Genomic DNA, 27,387 nt, shown 5'->3' with positions numbered 1-27,387 from the left:
TGCTTCGGCTGCCATTGTCGCGGTTTATGTGCAAGCGGGCTTGCTTGGATTGTGTAGATGATGTGTCGTTAGATATCTAGAGTCACCTGAACTCAATGCGTGCTCAACCTCGAAATCCGAATGTCCAGACTAGGAGAGCTAGATATCTTGCACTTCAACGTCCCAGACGAACCAGTCCTTGCTGCACTCTGATCTGAGGAGAGATCATGTGAACCCACACATCCTGAACGTGGTCATTTCTGCCTAAGAAGAATGCAGGATCCAAGTGGTTATATGTTGTGTCTTGTCCTTTTTGCCCTGAGCAGGCACTGATATCCACATCCGAAAACAGTGCCGCATAGGTCTCCTTCGCGTGCCGTAGCTGGGGCCAGTCCCATGTATCCACGTTCTGTAACCATGAATCCCAACGCGGGTGTGACACATTTGGTGCATAATTAGTCACCTCGGGGGACTCTGTACCCCCATCCCAGTTAGGGGATCGAGACCCATCAGTATGTCGCATCAAATATTCCAGATAAGCAGACAGGGACGTACACCACAGTTTGCCTTCGTCAACAGTCTTGTCCTTCGTGAGTCTTCCAGAATGCCTAGAGCTTACGCAAGCCACAGTAAGGTGTTTCAGGAGTCAAGGTCTGCACGAGACGCCAAAGTTCGGACATTAGTTATAACGGTTTGTAGATTCGTGAATTGTTCCCGACGTGAACCTTACAGAATCAAACACAACACCATGAACCTTGAGGATTGTTTCGTTGGTCATTCTTGGTCAGCGGCTCGATCCATCTCCAGACAGCAGGGCATGCGCAGTTCGAAAGCTGCCGTCTCTGATCGGGTTGAATTGTGGATCAGTCGAGCCCCAGTGTGGAACCCAAATCGGTAAGCCATACTGCAGCGATTGTGTATCGTGTGTGACATAATCCAAAAGACCTGAGTCCCCAACAGCGCACATATACTGCACTGCAAGCTCCTTCCAAACTCCAGACAACCTATCAACGAATTTGGTTTGAAACCTTCCTTCGCTGAGAACATGCAAAGAGAGCTGATGTTCAGATCGTTGAACGTGTCCTTAGAGTGTGGAACTCAGATTGAGTAGGGTTGAAGAGAACTGTTTGATAAGCTGCCCAAGTACACTCCCACATCAAATCGTTTCAGCTCAAATCGTTCTGGCCCCATATGATGAAGCCTGATTCTGCAAACGCCGCTTGTCGCACAACCCAGCCTCGACTGAACCAGTCTTGTTCAATCAGCCTGAATATCGATGATCATCGCGGGTCGATAATGATAGTATCAATTTTGCTGACCTCAGTATCGATGTAATTGCGCACAGTCTTTGGAAGGGATTTAACTTTCGGCCCATCTTCGTTAACATCGGATCCCAGATAAATAAGCACGCGTTCAGCTTTCCCATAGATCCGGCCCATAATGGCAATGTGACGGCTTTTCTCCTTGGAGACTTCTTAATTGATGCAGGCAGAATCTGCCCACAGTGTCCTGGAGGTGTCTGGAAGAGGAAGCCTGGATAACGCTTAAGCAGATTGAATGTTCAAAGTCCGTCCATCACAGGCAATAGTCTTATCTCTCTTCGAGTTCTCCCAAAAGTAGGATATTGCCTCGAATTTCGCAAAAATCAGAAATGAAGTGTGGAGTTTGCATGCCAACGGCTCGTCACCAGACCCAGGCTGAAGTACTAGATATCGAAAGAACCCGCCCAGAGGGAGCTTGTTGTACCGATAAGGCTTGCTTTGTACGGTCGAAATCCTGTCGGTTGGCTTTGAGATGCTCTCCATGGGGGTATTGAGTGTCGACAACACCGATCGAAAGATATGTGGGTGGAGACAGGCACGATAAATATTAGCATAGAGCGGGGCGGGTAACGTCAGTCTTACCCCGGCCTTCGCCAAAGTAACTTGCAGACACTCTGCGTAAGCGCGGGCACCTGAAAGCTGGCACGTGATAGGCTGCTCTCCCAAGGTGTTGTTGTTGTACTGCTCCATATGATAACGTCAGCGCTCGCGTCTAACTTGCGTCCTCAAAGTAGGTAAATGTCCTGCTCTTCGACGTCCCACTCCAGCCAGTCTTTGCTGTCCTCAACTCCTAGACAGCTATAGAATCTTAGGCCGTGTTCGTCCAAATCAAGGACTGCTTTGCCTAAGATGAAGCCAGAACCTAAATAGGCGTAGCAATCATCAGAGCTGGTGGTCCGAAGTAAGCACGGAGAGGAGCACCCAAATATGATTCCGCACAAATTTCCCTGTTGGGTGACATCAGGCACAAGGCCGATGTAGCCACGTTCGGTAACAATGACCCTCTTGCCGCTTATCAATGAGGAGATAAAGCCATGGAACTTGCTCGATTCGAGTGTAGCGATCTCATCAGCATCCCAACTGACTGCCTCCGATTCTTGCATTTGAGTAGTGAGACGTTCAAAGGTCGCAATGTAGATTCTCCGTGTCTGATGCCACTCGGTGAGATCTCCATAATAATTTGACATTGCGAGCGCATCAAAGAAGGCTTCAAGTATATTTGCAGTAGAGTAAGGCGTTTCGGGTGTGGACTGTCGGACCAAAGTCCACAGCCTAAACAACACTGTTGACGTTGTCGTGCTGCTTTGAAACACATCGGAAGCAAAGCGTACAGAGTCGATGATGACTGCCTTGACTTCGAGAGTGGTGCCGTCGATCAATTTTGGCTCGGAGACCTTCCCTGTGCTCGACCTTAAAGGTGGGTAGTTATCAGCTGTCGAGACGAAACCTATGAAATTGTCTTCTTTCTTGCTCCAATCGGGTGCCCAGGTCATGAAACCTGATTTTAGTGAGTCTTCGTCATGCTTGACGTAGTGTAGTAAGTCCACATCGCCGGTTGTACACACATAATGTGTCGCGAAGTCACGATAAACCTTTAGCGGCGTATCGTTGTAGTTTGGAACAACACGGAGCTGGCGCCTCGGATCTTCGGCAAGATCAAGGAAGGCGTATATCCTATCTCGTGGATCCTTCAGTCGTAGGGCCCTTGCGAAGTGGATATAGTCCAGAAGGGAGCATGGCTTCCAAGAGCCCGCTTGGTAAAACACGCAGATGATATCCTGATGCTGAGCCTCGTAAGCTTCAAGATGGGATCTAAAACGGTCTTCTGCCGGGATGACGATTGTCTTTACGGCTCTTCGGTGCCTCCAGACGAGAGCTCGCATCAGGTCGTCCCAAAGAAACTCAGTTCGTCCCCAGATCACTAGCCCTTGTCGCGCAAGTCCTGCTTCTCGGACGACCCAACCTCGCTGGAACCATTCTTGTTCCACAAGGACGTTCAAGGACGCCCATCGTGGGTCGCTGAGAACTGGAGCATCTGCGTCTGAAAAAGGAAACCAGTCCCAAGGACTCCACTGCGGTTGCCATTCACCGTTCCTTTTCATCTCTTCGACTCCCCTGTTGATCTCGATGAGAGCGATATCAATCATCTCGGAAACATCCTTGAGCAACGAACGCACATTGGCCCCATGCTCTTCTCCAGTGGTACCAATGCAGATGAGAACACGTTCTGCGTTGCGGTAAATTTGACCCATAATGGTCACCTGACGGCCCTTCTCTCGCAGGTCCTCCTGGTTGATACAAATGGAGTCCGCCCAAAGGGTCCGCGGAGTATCTGGCAACCTCACTCGCAGGAGGACCCTATAAAGATTAGGGGTAATCTTCAGAACCCTACCATCGCAGAAAATGTCGTGGTCTCTCTGATCGGTGCCCCAGACATACGAGACAGACTCGTAGTGTGCCTGGTCGATGGTTGAACTATGGAGACTGCATCTGAGTGGGTCGCTGTTGACGCCCGGTAGGAGAACGAGGTACCGGAAAGCGTCCGGGGGAAGCTCATCATATTGATACGCGTCCATCAGTAAATGTCGTGTTGGGGAAGCTGACAGGTCTCGACAAATTGCATTTCGACAATCTTTGTTGCAGGCGATCCGCGAGTAGCATCTGGCTTCAGTTGGCGATTGCTTGCGAGTCGGATCAGGTCACCTTCAATCGTTCGATCTCACGCTCTACGACGGGCCGATTGAGTTGTGGGCATGTAACGATAATGCTGTTGTGCGTGATAATAGAAGGGTTGAATTAGTGGAGGAGTCAGGGTCCGGACACCTTGCCATTTGAGGACTAGACTCCCGGCCCTCCTGATGCAACAACTTCAGCCTGTGGTGGACCAGCATCATCGTCTCTACCCACTGGAGCATACACACGCTCACCACCCTGATCATCTCGTAGCCTCGCAGGCACCCTCTCATTGCCCTGCTGCTCACCCTGACCACCAGCAGCGCCAGCTCCTCGCCCTTCCCTCTCCTCCCGCACACGCTGCCTATCCCTCTCTCTTGCCCACTCCCCACTCGGTCTCCGCGGACGATACTCAGTGAACCCATCGTAGTATTCCTGATCACACGCATAATTTCCCTCTTCATTCTTACGATACATGACAACGATCGGCTCTTTGCCGTTGGGAACAGCAGCTGCGATCTGATGCCCGTCCAAGCCACCGAGATACTGGGCGTTGATGCGTGATGCTGCTTGTTCGGCAAGGGCGCGATAGGGGTCCCTGGAGGCCTTCGAGTGCTTGGAATGCTTGGAACCCATGGTGGTGGGTGGTTGCGATTTTGGGGAATTTGGGTGCAGCGTGGAGGTATACGATGCTATATAGGCAGGGCATGGTATGTGAAAGCCTGGAGGTAGTCATGCATCTGAATTTTCACATGTGCAGGGGTGAATGATAGGATGTTTGTGTCATTGATGTGCCTATGTCGTGGTAATCATAATGTCGTGAAGCCTTCCAGACTCATACCAAAACGCCAAAATTGTATATCTCCCCGATTCCAATTTTGTCGCCCCAAACCTCATCCTGGAGGCATTCATGATGTTTTACAAAAATCGGAAATCGTCCACCCGAATCCGAGCCTGAAGGTAGACGACGACGTCTCCACCACACTAGATGGTGAAGACGTCGTCAGTGGCATCGGCGAAGCCGTTGCCGAGGTCGTGGAGACCTTCGGTGGTGAGGAGTTCTCCAACCTCCTCACCACCGATAACCATGCCCTGGAGGTATCCAGTATTCTGACCGAAGGGTGTGACTGGTGGAGAATTGTAGAACTGGCGGCCGTTCAGTGGTGTAGCCGGGAGGTACTCGTGGTCGTTGATGTAGTCGTAGATGGCGGTATCACCCGGGATACCTCCAGCCGTGTATGGAAACGCACCGAGATCGTGCTGGTCTTGCGGAACTTCTTGCTTCATGTTAGCACAGCTTCGGAGCGTGCTAGACCTGGCCTTGCGCGGCGGCTTCTTCCACTTGTAAGGACAGATCATACCTTGACGGTCTTGATCTCTGTAGGCGCGCGGTAGGGTGACGATGAGACACTGGGTGGCCTCCATGCGAGTTGGCTTCTTGCGGGGTCTGTTAGCTTCAGGTTCTTGAGATGCTTTTGTCTTCGCGCCAGGCGCAGCATATTTGTTCTTTCGCGTCCACGCCATCTTGAGATTTGGAATCTGGTGGCCTTCGGCAATCTGCTTGCCTCGGAGCTTGAGGAGAGCCTGCTGCAAGGCGCCTGCGGTACACTTCTCGCCAACGATCTGAGCAGCTTGGTCAAAGGGGATTTGGACTCCAGTCTCTCCACAAGCCCAGACAATGCCGAGGCACACGTTTTTCCAGTCATCATCACTCCACTTCAGGAGCCTCGGACGCGGCTGGCGTGGCTTGCGAGGGGCGCCATCCTTGTTGATCTTGGGGGTCTTGCGAGGACGCTCCTCTTCAGACTCGCTTACGGCGAAGTCGCTCTCCTCGGCAGGGGTAGCACTCACAGTGTACTCGTCCTCGGCATCTTCTTGCTTGAAGTCCGCATCGCGTCCATCAGCCACTTCGGTATTGCTAGTTCCCACAGCAAAGGAAGCAGGGGTGAAGGGGTCAGCACCGCCAGGGTAGGTTGGTTCAGCGACAGCGAAGGGGCCTGGGACGAAGGAACTTGGCACGAGGGTATCACCAGACAGAGACTGGACAAAGTCCGTAAAGTCCGGCATCCCGTCGTTGTAGAATGCACCACCGTTGTTAGGAGCTTGCACCCACGGATGGAACACACCGCTATCGTAGGGGTGTGGATGGCGGTTGTTGGCGCTGTACGACGTGTATTTGAAACCATCAAACGTCTCGCTGAAGTGGATGTGACCCATGTCTGCAGCTCGGGCGGAGTCGACAACAGGCTGACTATGAAGGGTCTGCATCTTGATGGTCTCCTTGCGCTTGCGCTTCGTCTCGGGAGTTTCTTCTTGCTTGACGAAGTCTTCAGTGCTGGTGCGAGACGTGTGTTGAGGTGGGGTGTGCCCTGCGTGAGATTCATCTTTTCGATGAATCTCACGCAGACGGTTATTGTGGAATCCCATGTCGGGTAATGTGGGGCTTACGGGTGCTGGGGGCCTGTTTGAAGTCAGTATGCTATGTCGAACCCGAAATTGCAAGCTTACATACCTGTACTGTGGCGGCGGCGGCGGTAAGAGCTGCGGAGCCGCCTGTCCGGCGAAGAGGCGTGTCTGTGTCAAGTGTTAGTATACACCGAACAAGTTTTAGTGTGGTAATATGGGGGCAGAACAACCAGCATATTTGCTTGGTCCAGGTCAGAGGTAAAACGGTATGGAAGGAGGGCAATCAAAAGATAGAAGAAAGAGACAAGGCTGGCTTGATGAAGAGTCGCACATACCTGGACAATAGCACTATCGTCAAGCTGCCTAAGCTCGCTACTGTGGGGCTGAACAGGGGAAAGTGTGCGGAGGCAACTAGCGTGACGGGAAGGGCAGGAGCAGGGGCGCTCGACCACAGCGTCCGTCCGTATGCTTTCAATGCAGGACTGAGATGTGTTGGCACACCTGTCCGCGTCGACTCGTACCACACCTGTGGGAGGACAAAGGACAGGTCCAAGCAAAGCAAGCTGTGAAATGTCAGCATGATGCATGGGAACGATGTGTATATAGAACATGCCTTTTGATGCGTGGCTAGCTGCAGGCCTAGCAACCGCTGGGCAGTCGCTATTGGTGGGTCTAAAGTGTTGATGTCGAGGTGAGAGAGCAAACCGCAGGTTAGCTGGACTTCTGGATGATGCTGTGGAAGTATATTTAACAGCCAAGGACTGGGGGCGCGACGTCCAAGTTGAGAACTTTTGGGTCTTCGAGCAGACGAGGAGTGGAGGAGTGGCGGATGAATTATCGATATATAGTGGTGGTGTGCTGGTCCGTGTCCCGTGCCGACGTATTCACCGCGGATTTCTGGCGACCGACGTCCAAAGTGTGGGTCCATCTCAAGGATCGACAGCAAACGGTCAACGGCAACGTGCTAAGGCTTTGAAGCCTAGACTGGATACGTAGCAACAGCGTCAAGATTGGGATTCGAGACAGCTTTTGGCTCCGAGGATCGGCAGCAAGGCCTGTAAACCTGGGGAGAGCGTCGTAGTCTTGGCGTTAGGTAACTTTAGGAGGCTGTAGTATGTGGTCTATGCGTGGGCGTAAAGGGATATTCTCCCGGCGGTCTGGGCTCGTGGATATGAATCCTGTCCTGCGTGTGCTTCGTCGATGTTGTCCATAGGAACAGGTATTGACTGGCACATGTCTAGCCAGGAACTGCGAAATATGTCTCGCAAAAACGAGACGACCAGCGAAATAAAACAGAATTGACTGAGGGGTCGAAAAGAATGAAAGACGTGCAGCAAGAACACACATACAACAGTAAAGAGTAAAAGGATGAAATGAACTTGCTTAAAAGGCTTAGGGAACAACCATGAAATATCGGAGGAGTGAGAGAAAATGGACGTAGGTATAGACCGCCTTCTCGCCGAGGTGTTGTTAATAAGACCGTGAGCCGACATACTGGAAGTGTGAAGTAGCCCTTCACCCCTTATCCAACATTGAAGATGTTATAATGTCGGTATGTGTGCATTAGCGATCCTCACTTATGAGCAGCATGTGGGGTCAATAACAGGGAGCACACCAGAGATCCAGTGCCTTTTGAGTCAAGCTGGTGTTGTGGATCGAGATGATATGCTGGGGCGGCAGCAGTATACCGAAATAGGACACACGCATATACGGCTTGCGAACAATGAGTCCCCAGATTTGGCTATGCCGCGCATTACTTTGCTGAATGGTAATCGATCTCCGCTTGATGTCCCATGTGTTCTTGAGCGTGAGAAGCTGTACGGCTTCAAACGGGTCGTGTCGAACGCTTTGAGGGAACAATGAAGGGGAATCTTGATCAACGCGATACAGGCCCTGTGGTGTGTGTGGGCACCATTGCTGAAGGAGTGCACTTACCTGGGAAGGTTAGCATGTACCTCTCATTAGTAAGTGGCGACAATGAGAGACTAAAAGCAGCTTGGCCTTTGCGGTTCCAGTGGGCGTGAAGTCGTGCTGTACTGAAGAATCTCAAGTCCTTCTTTGCGGAGAACCCTTGATCGATTGCTGCGGGCAGCCGTATTGTGAATGCACAACGCGTGATCTCAAGATCCAGGATTGCTGCCACTTAATGGAAGCTCTCTGAGCGGTGTACGAGCTCGTTGTACAAACAGGTGTATGTATGCATGTTAGTTGTTTTGCGGTGGTCAACTTGGAAGGGGAAGTTGAGTTCGGTGTGCGAATAAGTTCGAGGGGCCAAAATGCGCGTGCGAGCACGACAACGGAAGGAACCGTTCGCTTGGCATGATTGGAACAAGGGACAACATGTTCGTCACAACAGAACCCTGAAACTTTGCTGATTGACATGTGAATGCCGTTGTGACTCTAAAGCTATTTGAACGGCTGTCAGTCTCCGTCTCCAAGAGTGAAGTACTGTGGTTTGTGGGAGATGCTTACCTAAACCTCGACCCAGCTACTGCACCCCTGATGATACCTCTGCCTACGCAGCCATTCCATATCCTGCTTCCGACCGTGAAGTTACTAGGCCCTCTTTTCGGTCTGCGTTTGCATGATGTGTGCAACACCGTGATTCGAGCCTCAGCAGCTGCATTCCCGCGTCGAAACAAGTGCTCATGCGGCAAACCGGGGAACGAACATCCTAGCGTGCAGCTTTGCATGATCATCTCATTCATCGAATTCGTGCTCCGTCCATCTTCGAATCCGTTGCCTGGTGACTCTACGGGTTCATGCTCGTGATTGTGTGGCTGTAGGGACTCGTGAACTGCTCTGCCTCCGCTCAATGCCTTCAACGACCTCCCGCTCCGTCTACACCTCCGCCAACACTCCACAACCGTAAACGACTTCATTGAGACAAGATGCTGGGCGACAGTCTTAATTCTGATGATGGAAAGAGCCGCCGACCTTGATCTCGGCTTCCTGAGGCTGGGGCGCGACGTTCTTGTGCGGCGCAAGACCCGCCCTTCCCCACCCACCGGCCGAACGCGACCACCTTTACAACGCGACTTGAACGAAGCTCGAACACGTATCCTCCTCTGAGAGCATGCACGATCTCTCAAAGTAACACGGGCGTGCATCTTACCCATGCAGAGGAGACTGCATAAGGCACAGTGCCCTTCTGCGTGCAGGCACAGGTGACCCAAGGTATCTCTGCGGGTACCAAAGGACCACTTGACAACATCTACGCCTGCTGGGTGGTAGCGCAACCTTCATCAGGCATATACTTGGCTCTGGCGAAGTCGTTGTACGATTGGCATAGTATCAGAGCATTACGCGCAGAAACATGCTTTGGTGTGAACAGCTTCGCCGTGCGCAATGCCGCCTTTGAGAACTCCGAGTAACAGAAAGAGCAACAGACTGCCCCCAACAATCTGCTCCAGAGGTGCGAACTCAGATGATGACACCTTTCGCAGTAGTACATGCGAATATCGACTGGGTTGACCGCCACCCGCAAGCAACCTGCGCCCTGGATTCCAGTATCGACATGCCGGCGGAGCTGGTTGCACGCAATGATGGAGGAGAATCAACTCAACACAAGAGCAGGTTGAGCGTGTACACCTTGTGCAACCGGAAACCGATGCCAGCATCTCCCTTTGGAAGATATCGCTCCTCGCAATGAACATACCCACGGCTGTCGAAGAGGATTGATATTCGCAATCGACTTGAGGTCAGAAACTGGTCAACAAAAGGGCGAAGATCCCTTGCGATACATGTCCTTCATCGAAGTCGGTATATCAAGATGGAGATCAATTTACGCCGTGGCAAAACGAGACTTGTTCGTACACGGACCACCAATGCGGTCGACACGATCTCTGATGAGGGTCTTGACGACGGCTTAGATATCAACAGGACCGGACCAACCTCAACGGTACCTTTCCAAGAACGTTCCACGATCGAATGGCAGCAATTGATTGCTGTACGGCAGAGTCGTCAACAATTATCAGATCGACAGATTGATTCGCGACCAAACCAGGTCCTGGGACTTGCACCGCTTCATGGACCGTACTGTACAACGTGAATGCTCAAAACGGGATTCAATCAGCCGATCTGATTGATTGTTGACAACTCTGCTGTATGGGGCTGTCTGACTGTTGATGATCGCTAAGCCACTTCAACGCTACTAACGCATCGACACATACTGCAACCTGACGAGACTGAGGCAAGATGACAATCATAGGCGTACTTGCCCTTTGTCCGCTAAGTCCATGGTTGTGGTCGTTGGGGCAAGTGAGTGAAGACGACTGCACTTGTCGACCACGGGGTTCCTGCATTTTGCAGACATCACCGAAGCAGGTTCTGTGTCCGAACTCAATATCCTGGCCCCTATACTGGCCATAATATAAGTTGTGGCAAATCCGAACGCACATGCTCTCAAAACCTCACGATGGCCGCCTTGAAGTGTCAGCACAACGATTGTAGACGTTCGATCATCAAGTCGACGAAATGGTGATGCCGGCCAATTGAGATCCAACACTCTCAGAGCTCGGTATGTTCGCACGTACTTGCAGTGATACTCTAGGTTAGTATTAGGAAGCTGTGTTCTGACCGGGAACGTTAGCTTGTACTTTGCTTCTTCAAGGCCTACACCGAGGTCTTGGATCACGAACATCTCTCCGTTCATGCAACCCGCATGCTGACATTCGAATTACTACCTATGCTCGTAGCACACGGTAATACCTAAGATGTTTCTGTGGTTGCATTTCGAGCTCGTCCAAACCGATCTTTTCGAACGTCCTTGTCACTCGACCGTTCGACCAACTCGACTTCTGCTCAGGCTGGACGACTAAGGTGTCTTTGTGACCGGGCTATGGTCCATATAGAAGCCCTCAATCGGCTGCTAATGAATGTATGCAGATCCGACGTTTGGTTTGGAACGCTTGACCCTGGTCCGCAGATCCAATGCCGGAGAGCATTTGGCTTCCCAACGAGCTGACTCAGCGTTTCCTCTTTTGACATAGTCATCGATGCCGTTATCTTTGGTATCTATATCGGTGTCTTGTGGTGAGCTGCCGTCGTCTGCTCTTGCTGTTCTCAGTTAGTCTTAGTTGCATGGCAAATGTCGGGGTAGTGATCGGGCCATCGGGCACGGGCCGTCGGTAATGCGGAGTGTGCGCTAACCCTAGTGCCCTTGCTCATCTTCGACATTCCAAGCAACGTCAGTCATTCATCAGCTGCCTGCCACCTCTCATAGTTGCTTTTAGCGCCGAGCTGAACATAATCAGTCAATTTGAGACCCTATTCTACGCCATGGCGCCTTTCGTACCCACGCTGAAAGACATCGAGACCGCCCGCGCGATTCTCACATCGGTCCGTCTACCTAATGAGCTGGCACTGTGCATCCTGGACAAAGCTCACTACTGGATGGAGGTCGATACGAGCTCCAAAGAGCATGTCATCCTCGTGGACGGTACCTGGTCGCTGGACTATCCAGTAGCGTACCCCTACCTCTATGTGCCAGCATATCAATGGCCTCACGCACAACACCGTAAGATTCGCGAGATAGCGTTTACGGTTGTCAGTCATGACCAAGGATGGACCACTGAAGATACGCAAGGGACCCATCAGACATCATCGTGGTTCGAAGTCTCCATCATTCGACCGAAAGGGGCTTCATCATCGCGACGCCACCATTTGCAGCCAGGACTTCGCCGACTACGAGAGATGAATGTTAGAGGGGAGATAGTGGAAGGTGTTCGCGCTGCTTCAGACATCATGCACTCTACTGGCATGGTAGATTTGGTACGACGCCCCTTGTCGGCCATGGAACCTCAGCGATTACACTGCACAGAAATGATGCAAGTCAAGCCCCAAGGTGTCAAAGAAGGTGAGTATGCATGGTACTTGCAGGGCAATGAGGTCGCAAGAGAGAAGTCGGTCTTCGAGGGAGAGATGGTGAAGCAGTATAGCGTCACCTGGGGTTGCAAACACAATCCCGTTCAGTCTACAAGTGAGGGAGCTGGAAGCGGTGAAGGCTTCATCGACACACTGAAGCGAGATGACTTCATCTGTGTATGGGCTCGAGCAAAGGTAAGTTCTACAACCGTTTCACCACCCAAAATACTGTGATATCCAACACAGAGCTAAATGACCTGGCAGAGACGAGGCTGGGAGAACCATATCCATGGGGTCCGGATGGTTATCCGATATATGATCTAGCTCACGTCGAACGACATCGTCCACCTTTGTGGCAAAGTTATGCAACTCAACTCAGTCATCAAGCAACGGCATTGCCATTGATGAAAATTCTGAGTTTGAGCAAGGAGAAGGTCGTGGTAGGGACCTCGAAACAGTCCAATGCTCCGCACGCACCAAAACCACTGGTCTGGAGAAGCCGGACGTGAACACTTTCGGCTCTCAACATTTAATTGAGATCCACAACAGCGAACACCAAGGCTCGGGAAGTGGATCATACACTGACTATCTACCGTAGGAGATCCACTTCGGCGCATTTTACCTGTATTGGGTGATCGAGACTACACTAAGTGGAAGAACGATCCATCGGCTTCCTTAGCCTCCCGTGCAGCTTGCGTATGACAGCTCCCCGATCCGACAAAAGGTCAACTGCTCCAGACCACATGTGCCGCGGATCTCCCTTGCGCCTGGTCTAGCTGCTGAAGACGTAAAATTGTGGCGGAAGATCCCGTTGGAATGCAGCAGTACCCACTCCGTATTATACGCGGCTATTGGTACCAACGCTAGCCCAAACCACGCCTAGCGACCCGACGCCGGTTCCAGCTCGTGCTTTCGCCATATGTGCATCACCCTGCAACGATTTCAGTTCCTCATCTCTTTGTTGACGCGCACAGCGGCACTTTAGCTCGAGTTGCATTTACTTCGCCAATCGTCTTCGCCCATGATCATGAATTTGAGCCTGACATGGACTGATCCCGTCACTACACGAGTATCGATCACCCATCTACGTTCTTTGGCTCTGTCTATGTTTTTGAGTCTTGGTGTGAGGCTTGCAAGCGCAAAGCCAGGGCGAATCATCCGTCACTGGAACTGGTGTGGAACTACAGCGCGTGGCAGAAGACTTTCATACCCGGATTTTTCCTTGATCACAGTCTGTGGCAAACGACTCGATGCCCCTTGCTGGTCATGGCGACTGTCGGCGACCGTCAGTGACAGCTACTGAGGTTCCAAGAGTATCTGCGAGCGTTCTGCATAGTGTCCATTGTGGACTGCAGCCTTGAGGCTGTACGTGTGAGCGCGCATCGTGCAACGTGACTGCCTTAGAACGCGGGTCTCGCTCTCGCTTTCGAGAGCTTACATATTCGGATCATGTACTTCAAGCTTACGATTGACGTCCCGCGGCTCGGGCCTTGCACTGGGCTTTCGACAGATGATGATGGATTCACTTACAAGCTGTGGAAACACGTACATGTGAGCCTCCCAGCTTTGTCTGAGTCACCTCAGCTGCTTAATCCGATCGCTAATTGTCTCTGCCTCTGCACAGCGATTGGCTAGCGTTCTCTGAACGCTCTTCGACATAGCAATAGACACTATGAGCGACAGTGATATTGTACTCCACCCCCAGATCGAATTCATGCAACACGTCGTTTGCATTCTGAAGACTGGACCTCGTCGACCTCGACAGCCTGTGCGCTGTGCTCCGGAGATAGAAAGTCCAGTGTTTGGTAGGGATCATGATTCAGAACTTGAGCTTTGTACGCGGTCCGAAAAACGGCGGAAGGCGTACGAACGGGGCCAGCCAAGCGCGGCTCGCGGTGAGTGGGTTGCCAACTCAGATATTGCAGTGCGAGTCGCTGGACATTCTGAGATGATGGCCTAGGAATGCCGCTGGATAGACATACAATACCCTGATCGTGTGTCTGCTATGCGACATTGAGCCTCTTTTGCTCGAGACAAACATCGCGAATATCTCGGCTCGTACCACCGGTAGATGTGAGCTGCTGACACCAGGCTTTGATCTTCAGTGGCGGCGACTATGGGGCTATCGTGGCTTGGAAATTTTTCATCGAAATGAGTTCGAGGCTAACGTTTAGAAGGGCATCTGCTGTCGAGAACACACTCGACTCAAGGGTGGCTGAAAGCGCCAACTACCATGAGCCTATCCGCTGCGCTAGGACGGAGATGCCGCGCAGTAAAAACAGCTCTGGAATTCAGGGTCGCAGCCAAAATTACTCCATCTCCACAGTAATGTCTCAAGACAAACAAGGATAGTTATGCAAAAGCGTGGAGGTACCACAGACCTTATAGGAAATATGGCGCAATTGCCCACAACGCATGATCGCCAGCTTCACCCCCCGCTGAGACACAAAACTTTTAAGAGGGCGGCATGCAGTCAGAAAGCTAGCGCAATGCTGGGTGACATCGTTGTTTTCTAACGCTGCCATTCTTATAGGGTAGCACACCATCGCACCTGCTCTGCGGCACCAACACGTCAGCTATCAACCCCGGCGGTTCGTCCGAGCTTCACCATCAACCACGAACTCTCAACCACAGCGCAACGATCCAAATCAACAGAAACTGCAAAGCGCGCATAGCAGATGGAGAGTAATGTCGGAGACCTATCACTCAAACTTTGGACAGCAGATCTTCACCGACGTATCTGCGAATGGGAATTCGTCTGGACGTGATCGTTTCGAGATGCTCGACGCAACTCAATTCTACCATACCGACCGCGACTATCAAGTCCCAGGAACACTGCATCTTTCAGGGCAAGACAGTAGCTATGCACACGGCCACCCGTTCGCATATGCGTCGCACAGCGGCCCGCCGTCGCTCCCAAGTAAGCGCACCCTTTCCTACCAGATTCTTTCTCTGCGTTCGATTTCTTTTACATCATCCATCACTACTCGGTAGCTCTCAAAGCCTCCACTCCCTGCTCGTGGTTTGTACTCCCATTCCTCTAGGTTGCCGATTCTGCATGGCGTCATTTCCGAGGTAAGCACGCAATGTCACGTGAGCACCACATCTCAAGGGAAATTCACCAACTTAGGCGGGTGCCTATGCAGGGCATCTAGGGTGCTTATGGTCAACATGAGCTTTAAATTATTGACACGCAACGATTGCTTTCGCATGTTGTTTTGTTTCCACTTTCCGCGATGGCACAATCACTAACGCGCTCTCGAGGCCTGCACACGATGCCCCCTATGTCGACACACCTCCCGTCGCAGTACGAACCTGATGTCAACATTCTAGATGAGCTCCAAGGGTTTTCTCCAGTCACGGCTGCCTACAACATGAACGCATACCGTACTCCCTATCCGGACAGCAACGCGACTTCGACGTCATCAGCTACTAGCCCTGATCCCCAGGTTGGCATGATGCCTGACCCAATCATTGTGGAGGCGGACGAGGATAAGCGGAAACGCAATCAAGCAGCATCCGCACGCTTCCGGCAGAAGAAGAAGCAGCGGGAGCAGCAGTTGATGGAGATGAGCAGAGAGATGCAGGAAAAGATGAGGAAACTGGAGTCTGAGAATGAGGGGTTGCGGAAGGAGAACTTGTTTTTGAAGAAGCTTTTGGTTGAGAAGGTCGACTACATGAGCGAGGAGGATAGAGAGATGCTGCTGAAAGCGACGGGAGAGGCGCTGAAGAAGGCTTCATGAGCGCTATGAGGGTCCTTCTTAACATTAGTCTCACCTTTCACGGCTTTGAGGAGCAGATGCCTTTAAGACATGAGGGCAGACCGGCCCATTCAATTACATGATATACGAGGCGAGGCGTTGAAGGTCACTATCCGGATCGATCATTAGGATTCAAATTTGGGGAGGAGTTATCGGACTGGTTACACTACACTCGAATCTACAACACCCCTGTGGACACCACACACAATTTCATCGATCTGCATCATACAACACGGCCTCAGACTGTCCGAAGTACCCATACGCGGCACTGGAGGATGAATAGAAGACACCTAACAAGGCGTTCAAGCCAGCGGCTCCCACGTGAATAACAAGTCCAGCTATCCAGAGTAAGATCGACATCCAGCACAGATTTCTGACGCATGTCAGTCTGCCAGACTAAGATCAGTGTACACTGGCATACAGCAAACACAGCTAGCAGCATTCATTCTTCATACCAACCCGCTATCACATGCGTACAACCTCGATCGCCTCTGTGCATACGGAAGCTCAGGTACAAGTGCGGGGCATCTCTTATCTCCCGAACCGAAAAGGTACAGTGTCTCAATGTAGGCAGCCAAGACATCGGATCCAGTCTAAAGCTCAGCGGCTCGGAACGCTTCAAGCGGCCCAATGATGCGGCGGGACTTGCAACGTGCATGCATTCGCATCGCATTCAGAAGGTCGGTGTTGTATATCGTTTCTAGCTCGACTGACAAGATCTTCTCTCTACTTGCATGTATAATGTGTGAAGAGATGTAATTTGCTCTGCACTTACGCTGCTCAGAGCGCGTTAGGCTGCATCACGTAGGTATGTGGGGGTAGTTCATTGCGATCTTAGAATAGGTACACTCTTAGTGCTTTACGCAGACCAACTGACACCCACAGAACGCCATGCATAACAAGCTCGCTATGCAATATCAAATTCAATTCCAAAACTTACTCTCAACGCGCCACTACTCGCCATCCTGTTGACTGTGTCCAGTAGGACCCTGCGACATGTCTGCACTCCATTAGCAACTGCGCTCACAAAAATGAAAGTGGTGTACTGACAATCAACAGTCACAAATGCCCTATCAACCTCACTCAGCCCCTCCAAACAATACTGCAGCGTTTCTGCAACATCATGGGCCTTCCTCAACGGTGCATCCTCGGGCATCAAAATATCAATCTCCACACACACTCCATCTCCAGCGTGGTAAGCCTTGATGCTCTTGAAGCCCTCAACAAGCGGCTCGAAACGGTACGCCATGAACATGAGCTTTCGCTCTGTTCGGTTGTTAGCGGCTTCTCCAGTCAAGCGCGTGACGTTCTCGAGACACGTGCCTGCCCAGTCGTAGATGATGAAGAGGGAGAGGATACTGGCGCCGACGGGGTCGAGCCACCAGACATCAACTTGATGACCGATAAGAGGGAATAGAAGGGAGAGTGTGTTGAAGTAGACGTCTGTTTTACAGTCCTGTGCCAAAGCCTGGACTTGCGTTGTTTTGACTCTTGCGCAACCGATCCATATTGTGCCCTTAACTACGATAGTAGCTACCATGGCGAAGATAGCGGCAGGTGGAAGAGTGGCGACGTCGTGATCGCCGCTTGGAAGCAGCTTCTTGACGGATTCTTGGAGGATCTGCAGGAAGGATATCACCATAATGATCGAAAACACTAGAATTCCAAGGGGTTCGAGACGTCTACGACCAACGGGGAACTTCTTCTTGAGCTTATCGAGACGCCAGCCCACGAGTCTATTGGTCGTCCAGATAATCACAGTGCAGAGGAGGTCTAGTGCGGAGTCGACCAGAGATGCGATCAGGGAGAGCGAGCTAGACCAGATGGCTGCAACTCCTTTGGCGGCGAGCAAGAGGATGTTGACTGCGACGTTGATCTACAACATATCAGTAGGTTATTACATCATTGAACTCGTGGCACTTACATTAATCGCCCATCTCACGTGCTTAGCTGATTTTACTCGCTTCTCACGTTCGTCGTCAGGTAGAAAGGGTTCGAGAGCCTCGCCGCTGTTACCCAGAGGTCCTCGTTCCTCAACTACACCGTCACCATCGGTGTCTCTTGGGTGCATGCTATCCAGGATGTCATCTGCGAGCGAGGTAACAATCATGTCTACCTCGAGCCAGTCATCAAGACGGTTGTTCTGCTCCTCATAGAAGGCACGAACTTTCTTGTTCTTGATGCTCTTGAGCTATTCAATTCTAGTTAGAGTGTGTTTCTCAACTTGCTTCTCGTTGTAATCTTACACTTTCCTCACTCTTCCTGTACTCTTCCAAAGCTTCGTGATCCACGTTGTCGATCAGCTGCTTCTTCATCTCCGCCGTTCGGTTATCTTGGATGGTGTTCTGGATTGCGTCTCGAAACCTCTGTCGTGGCTTTACTGGATTAATAGAACCGTATGCAGCTTCTAGGTCAGTGCGGTCATATCCATCGGACTTCTTCTTTGAATCATCTCCATTGGGATACGACCACGTTGATTCAAGCGCTCGTCTTCTGCCTCCCACCATGTTGCCTGCAAGTTCCTTCCCTTAACACAAAAGCTCTTCAGATCAACAGTGAGGATGTCGGTTGGTGTCACCGAGATAAACGACGAAAGGCACGATACAAGACAGAAGTAGGTCGAGCAAACCTCAAACGTCAACATCTTGCCGACCGCGTGAGACCGCATCATCAAAAAAGGCAAGCGCTAACCCTCACTGGTTAAGTCTTTCTCCACCTCATGACGGGGCTTGGTCTGCCCTTTGCAATTTGGCATCTTGATGATGCTTGCGTTGTCTCGAACGATAGAGTTGGCTTCATGATGTCACATAGCCTAGTTCGCGTAGCGTCGCGTGCGGGATCGTCATCCTCGTCACCCCGTATAACTGCGATCTACCGCTGCTTGGCAGGCACCATGGGACCGCTCAACAGCTGGAGAATTGAGAAATTGTCGAAGATCGCGATACAAAGTGTCTCTTCTGTAGCCAGGAAGTTATGTGATCAAGGTCAGTCTGTGATGTTCTTGCATGTCGAGACAGCAGACGGTGACGTCACGCGCGCCGCAAACCCTCCGAACACAGGATTCCGATCAAATTACGGAACAAATCGATCTCAGGACGTTGCCGCTCGAACCGAGAAACGAACCACAAGCCCGGATCTGTGACGTTTGTGTATGTTTCTTGTGGAGATACCGTACTTCGATTCGACTAAGTCTGCGCATTTCTATGCTGCTCGTAGTGTTCGTTACGGCAGTGCGGCAGAAACTCAATGCTCCTACGACCGACATCTTTCTCTTCTGCTACGCCTCTCTCGCTGCGACGGTGATACACTTGCTCAATCTTGACATCTCGACAGTACTCATGGGGTAGTACATGCAGCGGCAGGAACCGCCTTAAATGACATACTTCGGAACTGTCAGCCTTGGTCCTTAGCACATGAACAGTACCGTTACTTACTGGAATGAACAGATAGGGTACCTCCTTCTCGTACTGGCTCCAGGCCTCTCCATACTTTCTGCGACATCTCGCAATGTCCCTCTGGGCACGGTGTATGATCATAACCATAAAAAACACGAAATAAAACCACGGAAAGGGGCTCCTGGAACACTCGTTAGCAACAAGGTTCCAACTTCTTCACGCGCTCGAGTCGATCGAAATGAGATGTGGCATATGCAACTTACTTGAATCCGGTAATAAGACCCCAGGACATCGAGAAGAACATGTCAGGCACATAGTTAGGCTTGCGTATGATGGCGAACCAACCGTCTACCATAATTCGGTCTCCAGCCTTCGTCTCGATAACGCGTGGGTTCCTGATGACTGTCCAGGGCATATGGGGAAACGCCTTACGCTCGATGAGTTGGCCACGCTCCTGTTGACGAAATGAGTTCTTCTGGCCATTGGACGAGTCCCACATCCAGTACATGAATAGATATACGACAGAGAATGCCAACAACGCAAACCGACTCCAGCGGTACTCGGACGGCTCGTGGTTAGCGAGGTAGAGTGCGCAATGGCAATAGGTGAAAGGCACACCAGCCATGTTCCAGAAGGTCAGGATGAAACCTAACTTCTCGAAGTACATGTCCCTGCACAAGAAAGGCAAACTGTCAGCTAGTCTGATCGGAAAGCCCCTTCGCATCGTATAGAGAGAGCGACGAGCAGGAAGGGGCGTGCGCGGTCTTTTGCATATGTGTACTCACCAGGAGGTAATGATCAATTGCTCGGCTTTGGCGCATGTATTGGCGTAGATGAAATGTGCCCCCATCAGGAAGATAACTTCAGCCGAGACGTATCCATAGGTCTCGTACTGTCGCGCGGCTACAGAGGCGGTAATGAGGAACAAGATGAACCATGGGATCCGGACCTCGTAGAACATCTTGAAGTCCAGGATGCCGATTCGAGGGTTGAGTTCGGCGCCCATGAAGAAGTCATAGATGGGATATCCGGTAAGCCGGTGTGTCCTGCCACGAATAACCGCCTGGACGTAGACGATGATGCTGTTGAGGAAACCTGAGAGGATCGCCACAGTCATGATAGATCCGAACTCATCGATGAGCGTGTATAGGGGGAATATTCCAGTAACGTGGATCGCGGCAGCGATGACGAGAGTGGCGTACCAGCTGGTATAGGCCGAACAGTAGTACGGGAGTTTCTTGTCGCCTTCGTGGCGCAAAGGTCGGCCCTGGCTCATCACGCCGGGCATGTAGCAATACCTTTTGGGATGTCAAGTTGGAGGAGTCCTTGAGAGGATAGGAAGAACGTGACTTACATGAGCGCCTCAAAGATGAAGAACGTCCAGTAGAGTGTCCAGGCCTTGGCTGTAGGAAAGGCTCCCTCATAGACGAGGTGAGCCATGTGACGGGCGAACTCCCCCCAGGTCTGATTGGCGTCTGGCATTGGGAATTGGCCATCGTAGTATGTGGCACCAATCCACATATACCACATGAGGAGAGGAAAGCCGATCATCAAAGCTGCTGCACCGAAGGAACCGCCGAATTCAAATTCATCGGATTCGCCATCGATGTATTTGGGACTCTGCTCAGTCTGCCGCGAGGAGGCTGCGGAAGTGGAGGTCTTCTCTGTTGGAGCGGCATTCCGCTCTCTGATCGTGGTTATTACGCCCATACTGGCACAACTCTTGAAGGCGAAAGGTCGTACGTCAAAAATGCTGGGGTGAAGAAGTAGCAGGTAGAAGACACTCTGGCGTCTTCCGAGAAACGAATTCAATGGTAAAACCTGGCTAGCTAACCCTGGAACAAGACGGAAGACTTTGAGGCAGGTACGGCATGCACCTTATGTAGAGCGAAGCTGTCACCTAGATCCACCGTCATTTCAAGGCAATTTAACATAACGGCAAGACTAGACATTGTTCAGGAAGCTCCGATTTGCATTCAGGGGTCGTTGGGTCTGCGCAAGATGATGGTCAGACTGTACAAGCACGACTCTTGCTGCGTTATGAGCAGGAAGGTCACAGCGAGCGAGGCGCTAGTGAGATATTAGTAAGGCTCAGTGGGGCAGGCAGTTTATAGCGAACCAATGAGATGCTTGTCCGACGATGTGGGTCTGCCAAGCTCAACAGACTGCAAATCGAAGCGACATGACAAGCAAATACCACAACACAACCACTTATGTCCTTTCTACACAACATCAGGTTCGGCATGTCTCCAAGCTACCTAAGACCCGTATGAAGACGGTGCCGTTAGTTCTTGTCTTTTCAGCTTATTCAAGCACGCATCATATACAGAATCTTTGTACTCGTCACGACAAAGTATGAAAGGGGGAAAGATGGAATGAGGAGGGCTTGGAGCAGTACCTGCTGAGGCTTAGTGCTTACTCGTAGTGAGCGACCTCCTGAAGCCGTATTGTTTGTCGTACTGATCTTGATGAAGACAACGATACATCATGATCAAGTCATACAATTGAGCTTTAGCTAAGCATGAAAAGACAGCGTACAAAATGTTTTACTGGGTGTTGGACCTGTCGGTCGCGTCGAGTCAAATGCGATGAGTAAGTCATTCCAGCAGTAACTTTGCAGTACCAAAGCCGCACTAACCTGTATTCTTGCGCGCAGGGAAACTCCTGCGTGCCAGCGCTGCCGCCAAATTGGTGTTGCGTGTGAAGGGTATGGCCTCCGTCTGAACTGGGTACAATACAACCCACATGATATAGCAGACCATGACCAGGAACATGGTCGCCGAGATAAGTCTCACCAGCCGGAAACCAAGGCGTCTAGACGGTCTTTGGCTTCTTTTGGCTCCTTCCCACCTCTCACTAATCTGCCTTCTCCCGAATTAGATGCTACCTTGACTACAATCGACGAATGGCGTCCTGGAGAGACTTCAGAGCTGGAAGATGGAGCGTTCTGCGTATTCACTGTGCAGTCATCTGCAACAATGCACTCCGCGACGGACACACTCTCTTTTCATCACTCACATGGCGCCACAGAATCGATGGATCCGCCTGGCCACTACGTGTCTGTGCCCGAGACGAGTCACCAAGGGGATGACGGCACACTTGATGACCCAATCCAGTCTTTCGACAACTTTCGTGAGGACTCGGTGCCCATTGCTCAAACTCTCTTGAGCCTTGGAAGGCAGGACCGACAAGCCGCACCACGCCACCTAGATGCTCTTTCCATGCCATCCAAGCAGAAACGGCTCATCCACCACTGGATCACCTTCACCAGCCGTAAACTGGTTCTTATCGATGAACCACACAATCCCTGTCGTACTATGATGTTACCCATGGCCCTCAAAGGCCTTGTCTCTCAAGCAGAGGGCTCCAACGCCGACGTCGCCATATTCCACGCTCTTTGTGCGTCCGCAGCCTACAACTTATTCGAGCTGACCGGCCGAACTAACGAGCAAGACCGTGTTCTAGCTCTGTACCACGACAATGAGGCAGTCCACCATCTTCGACACAACCTGGCACGTGCTGACGAGCATCGAGACCAGTCTTTTGCAATGGCTATCATGGCTTGCATCGCTGTAGAGGCCGTTTCCGGCACGACCCAACGATGGCGCACACACGTCTCTGGTGGACTGGCTTACTTAGCCCAGCTACAATCTCAGGGCTTGCCTGAGGCCGCATTATCTGCATTTCGTCAGCACATGGTGAAGATGGCTATTCTTTGTGGCTTCCCAGTACCAGATCATCTCAAAGCATTTCTAGACGACGAAAGTGGATCATCCGACGGCCTTGAGTTCACCTTCCCCTACTACGGCGTGTCGAGGTCCTTCCTGCGAGCCCACGACCGCATTAACACCATGTTGACGGATGTATCAGAAGACAGAACCCCTGCGCAGGAGAAAGAGCTTGATACATTTGAGCTGCAGCTGTATCTCGACTTTCCTGGCCTCCCACCCCAAAATCCATTACCAGTAGCGACCAACGCAACGAATGGCATTGTCATTCATCACACTTCCATGGTTTTCTACTACGCCGGGCTCATCTTCTTCCAGCGAAGTGTACGTCGCGCTCCAGTAGCATCAGTTCAGGATCTCGTGGAATTGGGCTTACAGGAACTGGAATCCATCGATCGCGTCGGCCAGGGCAAATTGGGCTGTTTGATGCTGTGGCCTGTGCTAGTTCTTGGAGCCGAGTGTGACGGACCAAAGGTGCAGCAACGTATGCGCGCCTGGTTCCAAGCGCAGCGCTGGCTTGGCTTCAGGAATCTAGTAGTTCTGGAAGACCTTGTTGCCACAGTGTGGAAAGCTAGGGCCAGTCCTGGGACCAATGCGAGAGAGGGAGATTGGCGAGAAGCCATTCCACAGACGCGGTTCGATGTCTTCAGGCTTTGATCTGCACGTTATATTGAAGACATCATGCTCAAGAAGCTAATCAGCCGGCTCCTCGACATACGGATGTACATACGCAGCTCAGACCGTCTGAATTTACAAGGGCTTTTTCCGGAACAATATCAGCAACTGATCCATTCCCATCGATGACGGCAATGAAGTCGCTATCCCTGGGTCATTCCCTATATATCACGTGGCAGACGCACACAGAGACCCTGAAGTATGGGTCGAGCCAGACAAATGGGATCCAACGCAATATCTGCCGGACCGTGTCAAAGAGAGGTGACTATCATCACAGCATTCTTTGTTGCTACGTTTGATCTTGTGAGGATCTGGAAGATCAGAACGGTACAAAACTGGCTGAGATGGACAATGGCAACATCAACATTAGTGCCGAAGAAGCACATGCTCTGAGGTTCTCGCGGCGGGCAGAAAATCTATAAAGATATCTTCGGGCTTTGAGATGTACATTCAATCTGAAGCCATGAGATTATCAATCGTCTCGAGCATTCAAAGATTAGCCTAGCCAAACCTTGTAGCCACAATATGTCCTCGAGCTGCTCAATCAAGCCGCCAGAAAGCCCTGCAGGAATGCTGCAGCTTCCGAACCCCTCGCTGCTAATCGGGTGCTTCATCGGAACTATTGCCATCAGTCTCCTCCGTTTCCACAAATAGCTTGCTATCCTTCCGCTTCTTGCCAAATCTCTTGGATCGTATGCGCTTGCGGATGTCTCTCCGATTACTCTTTCTAAGCCATTCCACATATTCCTTTACGTTCCACGTCTCAGGGAATCGAAAAACACTCCAGCTCGATGGGTTTGGCGATATGTACACTATATCTTCCAACATGCGGAGTGCACTTGTGCCAATGGATGTTATCTTCAGCGTATCCTCCTCTCTCGTCCAATGTACCTTGCGTGCCGGCCAAAAAGCGAGGTGGACGGCAAAGTGTACTGCAACTCCTAACAGCCAAGCATGGTCAATCTGTATGGACGTTCTTGCCGCTGCATACGCATTCATGAAGGCAGCGTGAAGGCCTTTTTCACCCCTGAAAGAATCGAGAAGGAAAGCTTCAGCCGCGAACTGGCCCACATCCGTTGTACTGCTGCCGATGCGAACCATCTCCCAGTCAATGACCGTCAATGTGAATGGCCCTTGGTCTGACATGGCGCTCCGTAACAAGATATTGCCGGGCCAGAAGTCGCCATGGCAGACGCATTCATCGTCGCTCTTGAATAAGCTGCCAACTTCTTCGTTGATCAGACGAGCAACACTTGGGTCATGTCCTTGCGCTACGACTACATCAGGCAGGTTCTCATAGGAGTGACGGCACACTGCTATGCCGGTTGTGTTGTTGCTGTGACCTGGCATAGCAGAAGTAACGTGAGTCTTGTCTGTATTTTCGTGGAAGTTAGCCAGCCATGTACCCAGCTCTGTGCCAATCTCCTCGATGTCGTCTCTGCTGAGCTTAGAGTACGCATCCTTGAGATTGATCGGTCCGCCGTCCTCAAGGTTGAGAAGCTTTCTGTGTTTGTGGTAAGACTTGAAAGCCACTGGATGCGTATGCGTCTGCTTGATCTGTACCCTTGCGTAACCTTGCATAGCGCAGCAAGGTCGAGAATCATCAGACGGACTCGCTAGCCTCTCCTCATCCAACAATCTCTCCAGGAATCCAGCCTCAAAGTCCATCCGGGAGGCATCCAGAGTATGACTAGGGTCGGAGGCGAGCTGGTCTGTGGCGTGCTTGAAGATAGTGCCGACTCCAAAGGCCAGTTCCATGCGGTACACATGGTTGGCAGTGCCGCCATCGAGACGCTGAACATTACAGCTCTCGTAGCCGGGGACGCATGCGTTTATATAACTGTGGAGACCTTCAACCTTTGTAAGATCGTGTTCGGGCATGCCGGAGGGCTGGAGTGATTCTGCTACAGAGCTGGGGCCTGCCATGGCGATGGGTCTCGTTTACGAATAACGATAGTGTGAGGTTTGGAGAATACAACACTGGTACAAATGTGGCGGATGAGGTTGCTGAGAGGTGAGAGCGAAGGCGAGTGTTTTTTTTTACGGATGGCGAGGGCGAAACAGTTATACTTTCCTGCCCAGAGCTGAGAAGGGCCGCCCTTTCCAGCCCACAACTTCCTCAGGACCTAAGTAAAGAGCATCGCTTTCGCATAGAATAAACAAGTACGGCGGAGGAAGTCATGGCATGAAAGCTGAATCAATCTGAGTCATTTTCTCAGTCGCTGAGTGGTCCCACGAGACGCTGAAGTGGGGCTGCAGGTTAGTCTAGTCCCTCTCAGCCTAGTACCTTCACTCACCTGCACCGTCTCCCAAACGGTCATTGCGATTGCATCCAGACATGCTCTCTAGGGTCTGGCAGTTGGCAGACAGAGGTGTGTCAACTGTTGAGCATCTCGCAGCGCCCAGCCTCAGATGTATACATCATGTAGAAGGTTTACAGTGGATCTCCGGAACCCCGCAGCAAGTCGCTGAAGCCGTACACGTGTGCGGATGATTATAAGTCAGCATCGAGTCCTCGATGTGTTTCGACAAACCTTCAATCAAATCAGCCCAGAACCATTATGCCGCCAATACCCATCGTTGTCTGTGGCCGTAGCCCAGAAATCGCAAACAAAGTCAAGCAAGACCTGCAGCCAGAATATGACGGTACACTACGGGCAACCCGTCTTCTTACCTTCCATATTGCTGACTCATCTATAGTCGTCAAGATCGTTCTCTCCCCCGACGCGGGCATAAAAGAGATCCCCAAGCTGCTGTCAGGCCAGAACCCACCCGTCGCTGTAGCCCTCGGCGGTGCATTTGACGATGCGACGGTCGAATCCTTGCGTGACGCAGCAAGTAAGGCTGGCGATGTGGTTTGGATACGTGTCGACAAGAGCAGATTTGGAGAGATGCCGCCGATGGATGATAAAGAGGGTTTCGGTGCGGCACTAGCGAAGAGGATCAAGACTTCTCTTCAAGAACACAAAGTTGGGCAGGACGGAGGGGATGAGAGCGGAGTGTACCTGTGCTAGCCACTTGAGGTTCTCTAAGCCTTTTAGTGCTTCTTGAATAAAGGCAAATCTACTCTGAAACGCTTTGGATGTGCACACAAAGCCAATAAGAACCGCACATCCCACGTACCTCCCCACACCGCAAGCCCTATATGTTTGTTCAAGGAGCGTAGTTGGGAGCTGGCCCTCGTTGTACCGATGTGAGCGACTTACTAGCCGACTCGTGCGCCTCAGAGTCGCTAAATAGAGTCCGCCAGTCGGCGACACTGAGCGACTTCAGTTCCTTGTCAAGTGCTGCCTCCCTATTCATGGTGAACCAGACCCTGACATCGCACGGTGGACCAACTAGTTCTATGTAGGCATTCCCTGTACATCAGAACCCGTTCTCGTCCTGAAATCCCAACGGCTTAGGCATCGAGGCGGAAACTCGTATTTGATTGACCCTTGTGGCCAGGGCTTCTTAGCGTCCATGTACACGACAGCAACGGTGATGTGGACGAGGTGAGCTGATTTCTATAGCAGATTCTCTGGCTACTCTATCGGACCGCCAATCTAAGCGGTTCTTCTGCTACCGTGTCTAGAACTTGCCG

General features: G+C 51.5%; 10 protein-coding genes across 10 annotated transcripts; 4 read left to right on the top strand and 6 right to left on the bottom strand.

The window, feature by feature from the left end:
- Nucleotides 1-1,940: 1,940 nt before the first annotated feature.
- Nucleotides 1,941-4,052, bottom strand: BU25DRAFT_255291 (uncharacterized protein). The gene has a single exon (XM_033701661.1). It carries the CDS (start codon nucleotides 3,875-3,877, stop codon nucleotides 2,027-2,029), a length of 1,851 nt encoding a protein of 616 aa, XP_033564461.1. The 5' UTR covers nucleotides 3,878-4,052; the 3' UTR covers nucleotides 1,941-2,026.
- A 906-nt stretch (nucleotides 4,053-4,958) lies between these two features.
- BU25DRAFT_489086 (uncharacterized protein) lies at nucleotides 4,959-6,616 on the bottom strand (the record flags this gene model as incomplete). The annotated part of the gene is made up of 3 exons (XM_033711397.1): nucleotides 4,959-6,435; nucleotides 6,487-6,548; nucleotides 6,611-6,616. 3 exons carry the CDS (start codon nucleotides 6,614-6,616, stop codon nucleotides 4,959-4,961), a joined length of 1,545 nt encoding a protein of 514 aa, XP_033564460.1.
- Nucleotides 6,617-9,592: 2,976 nt separating this feature from the next.
- Nucleotides 9,593-10,137, bottom strand: BU25DRAFT_255273 (uncharacterized protein). The gene has a single exon (XM_033701660.1). The coding sequence runs from the start codon at nucleotides 10,034-10,036 to the stop codon at nucleotides 9,683-9,685; it is 354 nt and encodes a 117-aa protein (XP_033564459.1). The 5' UTR covers nucleotides 10,037-10,137; the 3' UTR covers nucleotides 9,593-9,682.
- A 1,523-nt stretch (nucleotides 10,138-11,660) lies between these two features.
- BU25DRAFT_387340 (uncharacterized protein) lies at nucleotides 11,661-12,569 on the top strand (the record flags this gene model as incomplete). The annotated part of the gene is made up of 2 exons (XM_033704433.1): nucleotides 11,661-12,440; nucleotides 12,510-12,569. The coding sequence occupies 2 exons, from the start codon at nucleotides 11,661-11,663 to the stop codon at nucleotides 12,567-12,569; spliced, it is 840 nt and encodes a 279-aa protein (XP_033564458.1).
- A 2,016-nt stretch (nucleotides 12,570-14,585) lies between these two features.
- On the top strand, nucleotides 14,586-16,362 carry BU25DRAFT_408240 (uncharacterized protein). The gene is made up of 2 exons (XM_033705764.1): nucleotides 14,586-15,165; nucleotides 15,510-16,362. Exons 1-2 carry the CDS (start codon nucleotides 14,934-14,936, stop codon nucleotides 15,986-15,988), a joined length of 711 nt encoding a protein of 236 aa, XP_033564457.1. The 5' UTR covers nucleotides 14,586-14,933; the 3' UTR covers nucleotides 15,989-16,362.
- A 477-nt stretch (nucleotides 16,363-16,839) lies between these two features.
- Nucleotides 16,840-18,619, bottom strand: BU25DRAFT_255149 (uncharacterized protein). The gene is made up of 3 exons (XM_033701659.1): nucleotides 18,253-18,619; nucleotides 17,931-18,197; nucleotides 16,840-17,882 (listed from the first exon to the last, which is right to left on the bottom strand). The coding sequence occupies exons 1-3, from the start codon at nucleotides 18,511-18,513 to the stop codon at nucleotides 16,914-16,916; spliced, it is 1,497 nt and encodes a 498-aa protein (XP_033564456.1). The 5' UTR covers nucleotides 18,514-18,619; the 3' UTR covers nucleotides 16,840-16,913.
- Nucleotides 18,620-19,376: 757 nt separating this feature from the next.
- On the bottom strand, nucleotides 19,377-21,111 carry BU25DRAFT_456027 (C-24(28) sterol reductase; the record flags this gene model as incomplete). The annotated part of the gene is made up of 5 exons (XM_033709982.1): nucleotides 19,377-19,388; nucleotides 19,441-19,582; nucleotides 19,665-20,072; nucleotides 20,187-20,699; nucleotides 20,756-21,111. The coding sequence occupies 5 exons, from the start codon at nucleotides 21,109-21,111 to the stop codon at nucleotides 19,377-19,379; spliced, it is 1,431 nt and encodes a 476-aa protein (XP_033564455.1).
- Nucleotides 21,112-21,922: 811 nt separating this feature from the next.
- Nucleotides 21,923-23,786, top strand: BU25DRAFT_429338 (uncharacterized protein; the record flags this gene model as incomplete). The annotated part of the gene is made up of 2 exons (XM_033708545.1): nucleotides 21,923-21,993; nucleotides 22,058-23,786. 2 exons carry the CDS (start codon nucleotides 21,923-21,925, stop codon nucleotides 23,784-23,786), a joined length of 1,800 nt encoding a protein of 599 aa, XP_033564454.1.
- Nucleotides 23,787-24,248: 462 nt separating this feature from the next.
- On the bottom strand, nucleotides 24,249-25,968 carry BU25DRAFT_408235 (uncharacterized protein). Its single transcript, XM_033705763.1, has one exon. It carries the CDS (start codon nucleotides 25,728-25,730, stop codon nucleotides 24,402-24,404), a length of 1,329 nt encoding a protein of 442 aa, XP_033564453.1. The 5' UTR covers nucleotides 25,731-25,968; the 3' UTR covers nucleotides 24,249-24,401.
- Nucleotides 25,969-26,350: 382 nt separating this feature from the next.
- Nucleotides 26,351-27,302, top strand: BU25DRAFT_408233 (uncharacterized protein). The gene has a single exon (XM_033705762.1). It carries the CDS (start codon nucleotides 26,366-26,368, stop codon nucleotides 26,816-26,818), a length of 453 nt encoding a protein of 150 aa, XP_033564452.1. The 5' UTR covers nucleotides 26,351-26,365; the 3' UTR covers nucleotides 26,819-27,302.
- Nucleotides 27,303-27,387: the final 85 nt, after the last annotated feature.

Source organism: Macroventuria anomochaeta (genome assembly GCF_010093625.1).
Source record: "Macroventuria anomochaeta strain CBS 525.71 unplaced genomic scaffold BU25scaffold_7, whole genome shotgun sequence".
NCBI classification, from domain to species: domain Eukaryota; kingdom Fungi; phylum Ascomycota; class Dothideomycetes; order Pleosporales; family Didymellaceae; genus Macroventuria; species Macroventuria anomochaeta.
Note: the sequence above shows the minus strand (reverse complement) of the source record. Positions and strands in the feature narration are given on the sequence as shown.

Coding starts and splice junctions, on each gene's coding strand:
- BU25DRAFT_255291 (XM_033701661.1), bottom strand. CDS start 3,877: ATGGACGCGTATCAATATGATGAGCTTCCCCCGGACGCTTTCCGGTAC.
- BU25DRAFT_255273 (XM_033701660.1), bottom strand. CDS start 10,036: ATGTTCATTGCGAGGAGCGATATCTTCCAAAGGGAGATGCTGGCATCG.
- BU25DRAFT_408240 (XM_033705764.1), top strand. CDS start 14,934: ATGTCGGAGACCTATCACTCAAACTTTGGACAGCAGATCTTCACCGAC. Junction 15,166..15,509: donor CGGCCCGCCGTCGCTCCCAA/GTAAGCGCACCC, acceptor CGCGCTCTCGAG/GCCTGCACACGATGCCCCCT.
- BU25DRAFT_255149 (XM_033701659.1), bottom strand. CDS start 18,513: ATGGTGGGAGGCAGAAGACGAGCGCTTGAATCAACGTGGTCGTATCCC. Junction 18,198..18,252: donor ACAGGAAGAGTGAGGAAAGT/GTAAGATTACAA, acceptor AGAATTGAATAG/CTCAAGAGCATCAAGAACAA. Junction 17,883..17,930: donor ACGTGAGATGGGCGATTAAT/GTAAGTGCCACG, acceptor GATATGTTGTAG/ATCAACGTCGCAGTCAACAT.
- BU25DRAFT_408235 (XM_033705763.1), bottom strand. CDS start 25,730: ATGGCAGGCCCCAGCTCTGTAGCAGAATCACTCCAGCCCTCCGGCATG.
- BU25DRAFT_408233 (XM_033705762.1), top strand. CDS start 26,366: ATGCCGCCAATACCCATCGTTGTCTGTGGCCGTAGCCCAGAAATCGCA.